Source organism: Strongylocentrotus purpuratus, unplaced genomic scaffold (assembly GCF_000002235.5).
Source record: "Strongylocentrotus purpuratus isolate Spur 01 unplaced genomic scaffold, Spur_5.0 spur5_scaffold_7, whole genome shotgun sequence".
NCBI classification, from domain to species: Eukaryota; Metazoa; Echinodermata; class Echinoidea; order Camarodonta; family Strongylocentrotidae; genus Strongylocentrotus; species Strongylocentrotus purpuratus.
Genome location: NW_022145613.1, coordinates 22,189,757 through 22,201,887, shown reverse-complemented (window position 1 = coordinate 22,201,887; position 12,131 = coordinate 22,189,757). Strand labels below are relative to the sequence as shown.

The following is a 12,131-nucleotide window of genomic DNA, read 5'->3' as shown; positions in this document are numbered from 1 at the left end:
CAAGAATGAAAGCTAGTGGTGACAATCTCCTGATGGACTTGGTCAATTTCTATGGTACAGCGATGAAGAGTAGCTGCTTCCTCCCATCGAAGAAGATGCCACCACGTGATCAACTACCGGCTGACGTCATCAGGTGCTCTGACAAGGTCATGACGTATTATGAGGACATGTATAAAACTCGTCTCAAAATCTAGAGCAGTTTTGAGCGAAAATAAATATCTCAATCATCGTACGAAAATGCCTTAAAATATTGAATTTACGGTTTATGCAAAACCGTTTAGGCCTACCTTTGGAGGGAGGAAGTCCCCACTTCGACAACATATAGCTTGGAGCAAAGTTCTCTAAAACAATGTCAGATTACAGGCCCGTTACTAGGATTTTTTGGCGGGAGGGGGGTTGATTTCGAACTCAATAATTTTGAAATCGAACTTCAACTTTGAAAAGTGTCCTTTTTGCTTAGTGCCTTTAGGTATACACCTTCATGTATGTCTCAAAAAATATATTTTTATCATCTTTTTTTTTAGGTTACCCTTTGTAAGTGCCTTTTGTTTTTGTTTATCCCCCCCCCCCTACCATCAACGTTGAAAAACGCTCCTGGTGTGATATGTAATGACGTTAGACTAGTCTCTTAATGTCCGGGATTGCGTCAAATTCCAGTAATCAAATATTACGAATCCGGGGTGTCAATGCATAACAATGGGGATAACGGTGTGAGAAGAACTGCCATAGCAATCCGGCCGGTATACGATTTACGAAGAATTATATGCATCGGAAACTAATTGTACATTATAAAATACAAAGAAATACATTCATATATATAGAGAGAGAGAGAGAGAGAGAGAGAGGGGGGGGGAGAGAGAGGGAGAGAGAGAGAGAGAGAAAAGTTAAAAGAACATGTTAATGCCAGAATGGTGGTTCAGGGATGTGGAAGATTCCATTTATTTGGCCCATACCAACAATATCTTTAAACAATTAAGGGTTTTGACTGTATATGAATTAGGTAGGTTACAACTGGGAGAATTTATGTACAGGTCTGAAAAGGGACTATTACCAAACTCACTTCAAAACTGGTTTAGATGCAACAGTGATGTACATTGTTATAACACCCGAAACTCCAAGAATTTGCATAGCATTTATTACAGAACTGCCACTGGCCAAAGAAGTGTTAAGTATCAGGGTTACCTTACATGGTCTACTTTAGATGACAGTCTCAAACAATCTGCATCATTACGACAATTTAAGTATAAATATAAACAATATCTTTGCAATTCTAAATAGTCATATCAATTTAAAATCAATTATTATTATGTTTCAAATCGCAATTATGTTATCATCGGGTCAATCTAATCTAATTATAAAACCAGACATTTGAAGGGAGAGTCCATCCTAAGGATGGGTTTACTCCGCCTTTACTTGGCCACACACTTTCTCAGGGTGGACTTCCCCTTCATTGCTACCGGGGCTAGACTCGATAAGCTTCGCTTTTTCTAGCCCCATCTACATTACTCACCTTTTTATGTTTTTATGTTTTAATGTTGATGTTTGTTAACAGATGTAGATTTTCATTGTTCTTTTATGCCTATGTATCTGTTTTTCATTTGCTCTGTGTCAAATGTATAAAAATGTATTTTCTTGCCTTGTATATTCTTCCGGTTTTTAATGTGGAAAATAAATGAAAAATGAAATGAAATATGGAATGATAGAGAAAAATTAAGAAGAGAAACTGTCCTTTTAGATTATGATCAAGTGGGGCTTACACTCACAGACTTTCGATTATTTGTTAAAGGGCAGAGAATTATGTGTTTAAGGAAACTTATTATAGGAGACCCGAACATGAAATGGAAGCAGTATTTAAGTTTTCGATTTTTCAATTTGCACTTATCGGATTTTTATATGGATATGTTATATGCTTGGAGATGTTTCAAAGAGGAATGAAATTATCTTCCATTATATATTTATTTTAATTGATGATTGCACACTGTACGATCAGGGTTTATTCCTGGAAAAAAAGTACATCATTAGGTTGATAGGAATGATTTAAAATCAAGAAGGTCCTTTGAGAACATGGGCTTAACTGCAACCGAAAATAAAATTGACTAAATTATATCAGGCATTACCATTCACAGGGAGAACATTTTCGAACGAAATAGAAAGAGTGTGTAATTTTCATGATATCAGTTTTAATATCATATGCGTCTAATTAATCAATGCAGCTGATACTTTGACTAAAAAAGACATTAAAAAGGTATATCCCAGATTAAGGAAATCTACTTTGGATATCAAACTACGAGAGTTTCTGTATAAGATGTTGAATAATATTGTCTACACTAAAAATATTTACACATGTTCGTCTTGGTGAAGTTGGGTCCGCTGTGTTCATTTTGTCAAAATAATGAGGAATCATATTATGAACATTTTTTTTCAGTAAGTGTAATGTGAATGGGGTGTATGAGGGTATTGTGTGTTCGTTTGACTGTGTATGCATGTGAGGTTGAAAAGACGGGGCGTCTATTTTATATATTTTGTGTGTGTGTGTGTGTATTTAGTGTTTAAATGTTTTTCTGGTTAATTCTCTATATGCAGAGGTAGTAATAATGTTTTGATTAAAGATAATTATTATTTCATGAATAAAAAAATGTTTGTGATTGTTTTAATGTAAAAAGAGACTAAGTGTAATATATTTTAAATCTTATTCTTCTATAATATTGTTTTGGATAACAAACAAAATGTACGGATTTAGTTTTGACTTGTAACTGACTTAACTTCTGTATGATGTCATTTGTATTTACTTGGTTTTGACTCGTAATTCTTATATTTGGAAAATTTAAAACATTTTATAAAACAAAAGACATCTCAGTATCAATTTATGCGTGTATCCCTTGCTTGTTGTCAACACTTCAGTCAGAATGTTATCGTCGTTAAAATAATGACAGTTATCAGACTTAGAAAGCCGAGTTTTTTTAATAGAAATCTAAATTTGAGATCTTTTTCTTCGCTACAATATGGACCTATCACATCTACATGTACGTCAAAACTATCAACGTCACTTTCTATATAATATTATGCTACCTCATTTGGCCTGATAAACACATAATTTAATCCCGATGTGATGGTAGGATATTAATATTTACTTAACTTCTGAATTATGTAATTTGTATTTACTTTGTTTGACTTGTACTTCTTCTATTTGGAGAAATAAAACATTTTATGTAACCAAACGGCATCTATCGACTTGTGCGTGTACCCCTTGCATGTTGTCAGCGCTTCAGTCAGAATGTTATCGTCATTAAAATTATGACAATTATCAGACTTAGAAAGCCGAGTTTTTTTAATCTAAATCTAAATTTGAGATCTTTTTCTCCGCTCCAATATGGACCTATCACATCTACACGTATGTCAAAACTGTCAACGTCACTTTCTATATAATATTATGCTACATCAGTTGGCCTGATAAACACAAAATTTAATCCCGATGTGCTGGTAGGCTATTAATATTAACTCGCGACGTGAATAATTAGCCTTACTTTCAATCCACTAATAAAAGGTGAATCTTAATGTAATGCAAGGATATTAAGTTTCACATCCTCAAACCCGTCCTTGCACATAATTATGTCTTCATTGTATGAAATGTGCAGCTGTAATTAGAGCTGAACAATTTTGGGTCAACTCAATTTATGGACACCGAGAGATGTAGGCCTACATTGGTTATCGTCATACTTATTTCATACTGTACGTCGCCTGCCAAGGAAAAAGTGACAAATTATGGTTCTTTGGAATTGCAGTTTGATATTGTTTGATATTGTGAGCTAACATGCAGTATACTTGTGCCTTCACAACTCGGAGATACTCACTGATTATCGTATCAGACGTTTATCATCAAAACTAACGCCATACCAGATCCCATCTACAAGTAAAAAAAGTGATTGGAATTGCAATGAAATACTTTTTTCCATTCCACAAGTTGATTTGAAGTTACCATATAGTAAGTTTGTGCTACCTGATGCCGCTTCTTCAACGTAACGCTGTGTTCTACACCGCTCTTGCCAGTGCAGGATTGACATATTTTTGGGAAACCACAATAGACGTTTTGCAGTTGCACAAGTTTATTTTGTAAGTTACTCTGTGTATTTCTTCAACTTGATGGTTACTCAAAAATTATCACTTCAAGATGAGCGTTTATCCTAATATAAAAAAAGATTGTCGATGCATTAACTCTCGCGTGGGACACATTTCCTTCGTTTGAAAGTAGACAGATGGACGGATTGTTAAATTTGGATCAGAATTGTGTTCCTCTATACCTCATCATTCTTCTCTCAAAGTGACTCGGTAACATTGTTGAAGGTTGGTGAAAAAACTGCGTGATTTTGTATGAAATGTTACTTATTATATTCCCTCTACAGTAACTGTACTAACTCTTACATTAAAATAATCCTGAACAAATTCTGAAACCACAAAGATATTTAGGGTTTTCTTTGAAGGCGTCGCTGTGCGACACCCTCTAAAAGTAAATTCTCCCAGCCATTTTTTAATTTTCCCAACCGTTTTTCAATGAAAATAAGACATAAGGCGGGCTTTTAAAAACATTTCAACACTTTAATGTCTGGAATAGAGCCCGTCCATTGCTTTGTGACGATTTACAGTCACCTAAAATTTAATAAAATTGTAATAATATAGTTGGGAGAATTAAAGAATCGATTAGATCAGTTGTTCCCAATTTGTATCATTAATAATGGTCTGTTTTCACTCAAATTTTCAGTTTATCTTTAATTTTACATCTAGCATTGAAGTCACTATCTTGGCACCATTTTTTCTCATCTGAACAATGTTACCAATTCCCTTTAAGTGTCTAAGAAAAATTGTTTCTCCCTTGTCCATCGTTAATGGTATGTTCTTAAAACAATGTTATAATTTGAAGACATGAAATTCGAAATTTATCAAACGCTAGCCTACCTCCTCTTGACCCCCTCCCCTTGATACTTCAGACTATCTCGACAACCGGTCCTTGTATTATAAAGAGTTGCAATAATAATTGATTCGAATCAATTGCAACAGTGAACTTAAGAAAAAGTAGGAGTTGCGATTAATTTCAAGTTGCGATTGATTCAAATCAATCGGAACTCTTTGTAAGACGGTACTCTGGCCTCCCTTCATGTGTATCTACAATGGGTGTCACTATTGTAACACTTACAAAAACGGTCTTCATTTCATTTTGCACACTCCCTTTACCTCGTTTGCAGTTTATTTCTTTATTCAATCTTGGGAGTTTGGCGACAGATGACCACCCCCCTCCCCCTCCTACCGCAAAATTTGTGTATATAATTGTCGATTTCAACAATTATGAACAGGTTCTCTCGTTACCTTCTTACCATTGAAGGAAATAGTTTATCATTCCTGGTAGGAAGATGACGTTTCCTTTGATTACGCGAATGTAGAGTACTTTCTTTTTAATTGCTTGTTTAAAGTGTTACGTTTCTTGTGAAAAAAAGTAAACAAAACACAAATATATATCATCCCGTAATATTGTTGTTTTTTTTTTTTTTACTGATAGGCTACTTTTTAAAAGTTACTGTAGCATTTTTAAGGGGAGATTTAGAGGATTTTAAATAGATGGTTACATTTGGTGACGACCAATTACGGGGCATCTTTACGTTATCATGATTACATACGTCTTATTAGTCCAATCCCGTGGGTCTCACGGCTTTATGAGTCGTGGGACCAACACAGTGTTTTTTTTCCCCTCATTGATTCTTCTAACCTATTTTAGGGTTAGAGATACGTCGAGGTTAGCTTCCATCTCACGATAGAGACGTCGGACGTACCAGTACGATTTAGGATTGCAGGCATAGTAGCCTAGAGGGAAAGACCTGTTGTAAGTTGTTTGGGAATGTTGATTTTTTTCACAGAAAATCAAAGAAAGATGCCATCGAAAAAGCGTAACCTGTCCAATTCAGGCCTACCGCGGACGATGGGCGATGCGGAGGCCAGGTTCATGACTGCCGTCTGCAATGGTAACCTGGCCTATGTGAAGACGACACTGAGTGGCGGTGCTGACATTGCGACCATCAATACAATGCTTCATCTGACGGATAGCAAAGACCGTACCGCCCTCGAGATCGCAACGGAGAACGAACACTTTGAGATCGTGCTTTTCATCATCGAAGAGCATGATCATCACCTAAGTCTCAATGAGATACATGAAAGCCTCATGGTGGCCATCACCAAGGGATATGTTAACATTACGCAGGTAAAATAAATATTCCTTCATTTCCCCCTTGCTTAAAAGCGTCTATAATGTTAAGATAACAATGATTGGGGCTACGGACTTATTAATGACACTTTCTAGCTGTTAGATTATACTGTTGAATAAAATGTTAAATCAAGCAATATGAATATTTTGCAATCGTGAGGATTTAACGGCGTCTAGAATGTTTAAACCGAAAAAAATATTAAATTAACACCAGCTATGCATATAAACAGGAGTGTCACGATAGTGCTCTGCACGAACTTGCCAACAAGATTGTTTTGTAGGAAAAAAAAGAACTTTCAGTAGCAACAAGAAATAAGGCGAAACAACTATATTTTGGAAATTTACTAGTGAAATGTTTGATTCGACCACTTTTACTGTAAGTTCATGTGACATATGAATACAACAAATGGATAGGTAGAATAGAAACAAACATGTTTTGGGAAAGAAACTTTAGGAATAACACTCTTTACATCGAGTTAGCATGTTACATATGTATATAGCTTGAGAATAGTTTTAGAGGAAGTTATTATTAGAGCATTTACAGAAAATGTTAGATTTCGTGTTTTTTTTTTGTTTTTTTTTGTTACCTATTCATGAATTTGTTTATTTATTTCATTTGTTATCTATTTGATATTATATATATTGTTCTTTTTTTTTGGTTTGTTTTTTGTTGTTTTTTGTCAGGGGAATGATTCAATAGGTCTTAGGTAAGATAATCTTTCTCAATTATTAACTGAATGTTTTCCTTCCTTCTACCATACGAGGCATATGAGAAGTTTACTTTTTGTTGTTGCTGTTGTTATTTTTGTTAATGTCGTTTCTTGACTAATACACGTCCCAATCCTATACAAACTGGCCATTATTCTTTACAGGTTTTACTGGGCATCCTTGCTACGATGAGAAGAAAAACCGTGCGATGCAAACATTAGGTCCTCACGAAACCTTCTACGATCGTAGCTACCGATCTAAGTTCGACCGTGACGTCACCCCGATCATGATGGCAGCCATGTATAATGAAGTCGACATCCTCCGAATACTCATGGATCGAGGTAGAATACTTTCATTTTGTTTTCGTTTCTGTCATCATAAAACACATTATTTTGCTGTTCGGTGGTGCATTACAGATATGATGAGGCCGGTGTATGTTTCGCTCGTTTTCCGGCCTAGATAAATGGATGAATTTAATATCTTTTGAAAAATTGTAGCAACATGTGACACAAAGTGTATAGAGTCTATATATATGTATTTATATATGTTTGAGTCGAGTGAACCCACTAAGCCTTAGCATTTGTTCGAGTGCCAAATTATGTTGCCTACTGATATTCATTCGCCTTTTCCTGATACATGTATCTAGATGATACAACTTAATTTTGTTAACATTCAACATTTACACTAACACACACTCACACACCCACCCTCTCATATGTATACGTTTCTGGTGTATTGTGTATCTACATCAGTACGTCATTACCTGTCCGAGGACACACATGTTTGTAGGAATATAACATAACGAGGACGATATGTAAGTTTATGCATAACGAAGGACGTACTACACGAAGAGCACCTCAACAGGGAGATGGGACCTGACCTCAGTAAATATACTCCTATGTCAGGGCCTCAAAGTTTTAAACAATTGATAGGGTTCTCGAGCCGAGGAGGTCCTTGTTTATCGAGAGGTCGTCAAAGTGAAGGTCCGGGTGAAGGTACAGTTCGAGTTTCCTCGATACCAACACATCCACGCCCCATACATAATCACAACCTTATTTACGTAATGTTTTGTGAGTACAAATTAGTGGTAAAGATATGTGGGGTTAATGAGAGTGGTCATTCTACTCTTTCATGGTCGGTTTATTCATAAATAATTCTGGTACTCATTAGGTTATGCCATTTGTTGATTTTTTTTATTTGTAGTACATAATGATTCTCGCTGATGTTTTGACCCGGGGTTTTGACATTGCGTTAACAGGTGACGATGTTGTCAAACCCCATCACCCTCTCTGTGGATGTACAACCTGTTTGAACCGGAAGGAGTATGATCCTCTCATGCACTCTCTATCCATCATTAATGCATATCGCGCATTGTGTAGTGAAGCCTACATCTCATTGACGAGTGAAGATCCTATCTTGACTGCTTTCCTCTTGAGCAAAGAGCTAGACGGCCTCTGTCGGACAGAGAAAGAGTTCAAGGTCAGCAATTCACCTTAAAATCTCATCAGCTATTTTTTGTAATGATTAATTTATTTTTAAAGAGACATATTCTCGATAGCAAGCTCCAACAAAACGAAAGACATCATAAAAAGCACCTTTGTGAAAGTTTAAGTTTTTTTTATTAATAATGTAATAAATAACTTCTTCTCCCTTCTCCAGTTTAAAAAAAAAAAAAAAAAAAAAAAAAAATGTTTTGCAAATGTAACCCATAACCCCCAAAATATACGATCAGCAAGCATAGACGGGGGAGGAGGGGGATGACATTTAAGATGTTTGAGAAAATTTCACCTCTCCAAGCTGGCAGTAGCAAGCAGGTCCATTTGTGCTCTCTTTTTTTTTTTAGGAAAACATGTAATCTTTACTAAAAATGTCAAAAGTTAGAAAATTAAAAGTAAATATTCTGAAAAGGGAGAACATCCCAGAGGCGACACTTTGCCCGTACGCCCACAGCGAGGTTAATAGGGAGACAACGATTATTAGCATTATATCACAAGGGAATTTATTATAGGAAACTACCAGCATAAAAACAGTACTTAGAAGTGGCTATCTTGTTATGATTTCGTAGTATGAAATGATCATATATCATATTTCATTATCGAATAGTGCATAAATTATTATAATTCTAACAGACGTCTAAATATCAAAATGCATGAACATGTATCGGTCTGTCAATATTGTATTAAAACTGTACTAAACATGAGAGTTAAAAGTCATGATGTATAATAATGGAGAATAGTGCCAGACGCCTGTGATATCGCCTAAAAAAAACAGCTGGACGTTAACTCTAAGTAAAGCGCAATTAGTAACTATTTTGCGTATCAGGACAATAACCCCCTGGACAATCACCCCGGAAAATTACTGCCCGGAAAATTACCACCCAAGGACAATACCCTCCCCGGGAAATCCCCCCTCAAGGACAACCACCCCGTGGAAAATTACCCCCCCCCCCTATGGACAATTACCCCCGAGGACAAATACCCCAAGGAAAGTTACCCCCTCCCCGAAAATTACCCCCGTGGACAATTATCCCCCCCCCCCACCCTGAAAATCGCCCCCTATACAATCACCACCTCCCCAGAGACAACCAAGGAAAAACTACCACCCAAAACATTTACCCCGACCCCTGAAAATTACCCCCTATGGACATAACCCCCTCCCCCCCCCCCAGGACAACCGAGGAAAATCACCTTGAGGGCAATTACCTCCCCCCCCCCCCCCCCTCATTCATTAAAGGGGAAGTCTACCCTGGTAATAAGGGGTTATTGTCCTCGAGGGGGAGGGCGAAAGTGATTGTCCAAAGGGTAGTTTTCAGGGGGTAATTTTACGGGGTAATTTACCGGGGGTAATTGTCCTCGGGGTGTTTGTCCAGGGGGAAAGAACCACTGTTTTGGCTTTTGCATAGCAGACGGAATATTGATCATAATTTAGTGTGCACATTATTATTTTGCCGTTTATTTATATAAATTCCCTTTTACTGACGTCCTAGCCTTTTTGTTTTCAATTTCTAGACTGAGTACAAGGAACTGAAACAGAAATGCAAAATGTATGCATCCAACCTTCTCGATATGTGTCAAAATACGGAGGAGGTGAAAACGATCTTGAAACAGGCGGCGATCTCAGAAACTGAAGTCAAAGAGCAGGCCTGCCACAATCCTCTTGAGAATGACAAGGAAGATCAGAACGCCCTCCCACGACTGGAGATGGCCATCGAATACCAACAAAAACAGGTATGTCTTTTAGGGAGAAGTCCACCCTGATATTAACCCTAAAAAGGCCGGGCTATTTGAGGTCTTAGTACGGCCGGGGGGGGGGCATTATGGCCCCCTTAAGATCTCGGTCGTGAAGCGGCCGATCTCCGCGAAAATTTGCACGCTTGTCAAGTGAAGTGTATAGAATAATATGATAATTTCAATTTTTTGAAAAATTTACTTATTTGCATATTTATGGTAATTTATGCAAATAAAGTCATAAAATCACATTTTTGCCCATAAATCATATATTATTCATATTTAAGCATTCTTTTTCACTATATATCTTTATCAGACCAATTGGAATAAAATAGGACAAACAAATTCGGAAGAGCTAGCTTATTCCTTATGTTATCTCTTGTTTTTTTATATTTCTTATGTATTTCATTGTTTTTTTAACTTATGTATTTTATTGTTTTTGTGTGTTTTATTTCATTTCTTACTTCAATTCAACTATTTTGACTCTAAAACAACCACCTAAACTTTAAACAAGACCCAATAACCAAGTTTTAGGAAAAATGACATTTACATATGTTTTGTACACAAATCACAAAAATGAGCGATTTTCGGGCTGACATGCAAAGACAAAAGGTCACGTGACCTTGTAATTGATGGTCCGATTTTCATTTTTTTTGTTTGAAAGATGCGCAAGACTCGAAAGAAAAAAATCAGCGAGCGGTGGGGGCCATCCATATGCGTTCCCGAGCAATCGGAAAATCGTGGAGGGGGGGGGGGGCATAATGGCCCCCGGCCTGATTAGGGTTAAGTCGATGTTTTAACAACTGCTTTAAAAATGAAGTTGCTGCTGGAGCCTGAGAAATCCATCGGCGGTCATACGCATTTTTAAATGCCCATACGCCATGCCCGATGTCTTTACGATCAGAGCCGCACTGGAACATTTCCTTTTAATAAATTATCGTGTGTCCATCTGGTGTCAATTTGTGGACAGTGTAACGCGGGCATTAAGCATTGAGGCTCCTTTAGCTCTGACATTTATAATGATGATTCTGATTTTATGTCCAAAATTGTAAAGGGGCAGTAGTTTATTGAAAACGATATAAGTCCACTTTACTCAGACTCGAATATTTACTCTTTACTCGAATTTTAACGTTTAATCCACAAATATCTTTCTCTTCTCACCCCCCCCCCCCCCTCTCTCTCTCTCCTTATCTCATTAAATTTCAGTTCTGTTAGTTTAGGTCAGTCTTTATATTCTCCAATTGAAGAAAAATACATACAAACATTAAAATATATACAACATAAGTTGTTTCTCTTTTTATCTCCCCTCTGTTTCTCTGTCTCCCTCTCTTGGTCTGTCTCACTCTGTCGCTTTCTCTCTTTCTCTTTCTTTCTCTTTCTCTCTCTCCTCTCTCTTTCTCTCTCTCTCTTCTGTCTTCCTCCATCTTATTATAGTTTGTAGCTCATCCTCATTGCCAGCACCATCTTTCTACGCTGTGGTACCAGGGGCTTCCGAAAATCAGACTGATAACACATGGAGGAGAATGGTCATGTTATCTCTCTTCCTACCCCTTGTACCATTCGCAGTCATTATTTATCTCATCTATCCCAAAGGAAATGTAAGAATCATTAATTCATCATTTCCAACCATTTGTTGAAATACTTACAGGTTTAAAAATATTAGATGTAATTACAATGCTCAGGGTGCATACAATAACCAAAATGACACATAGATGTTGATCTTGGAAATCATCGAGGAAGACCTGTATACATTTGTTTTGTAATGTTAATGTTTAAATGTCTTTTGTTTATTTGTTTTCAACATTGTTTTGGTGTTGTTGTGTTTTGCTTTTGTTCTGTAGTGTTTACAAGGTATGTTCATCATGCACGTAGCCACGGGGGGGGGGGGGGGGGGCACGAATTGCCCCCCCCCCCCAAAAAAACAAGATCAAGATCGGTTGAACTTTTTT

At 36.9% G+C, this 12,131-nt stretch overlaps 1 protein-coding gene across 1 annotated transcript; it reads left to right on the top strand.

Annotated features, from left to right (window-relative positions):
• The first annotated feature begins 7,131 nt into the window (after positions 1–7,131).
• LOC115919884 (short transient receptor potential channel 6-like) lies at positions 7,132–12,054 on the top strand. The gene is made up of 5 exons (XM_030974467.1): positions 7,132–7,296; positions 8,214–8,434; positions 9,964–10,182; positions 11,617–11,708; positions 12,024–12,054. Exons 1-5 carry the CDS (start codon positions 7,164–7,166, stop codon positions 12,052–12,054), a joined length of 696 nt encoding a protein of 231 aa, XP_030830327.1. The 5' UTR covers positions 7,132–7,163.
• The last annotated feature ends 77 nt before the right edge of the window (positions 12,055–12,131 follow it).

Coding starts and splice junctions, on each gene's coding strand:
- LOC115919884 (XM_030974467.1), top strand. CDS start 7,164: ATGCAAACATTAGGTCCTCACGAAACCTTCTACGATCGTAGCTACCGA. Junction 7,297..8,213: donor CCGAATACTCATGGATCGAG/GTAGAATACTTT, acceptor TTGCGTTAACAG/GTGACGATGTTGTCAAACCC. Junction 10,183..11,616: donor TCGAATACCAACAAAAACAG/GTATGTCTTTTA, acceptor ATCTTATTATAG/TTTGTAGCTCATCCTCATTG.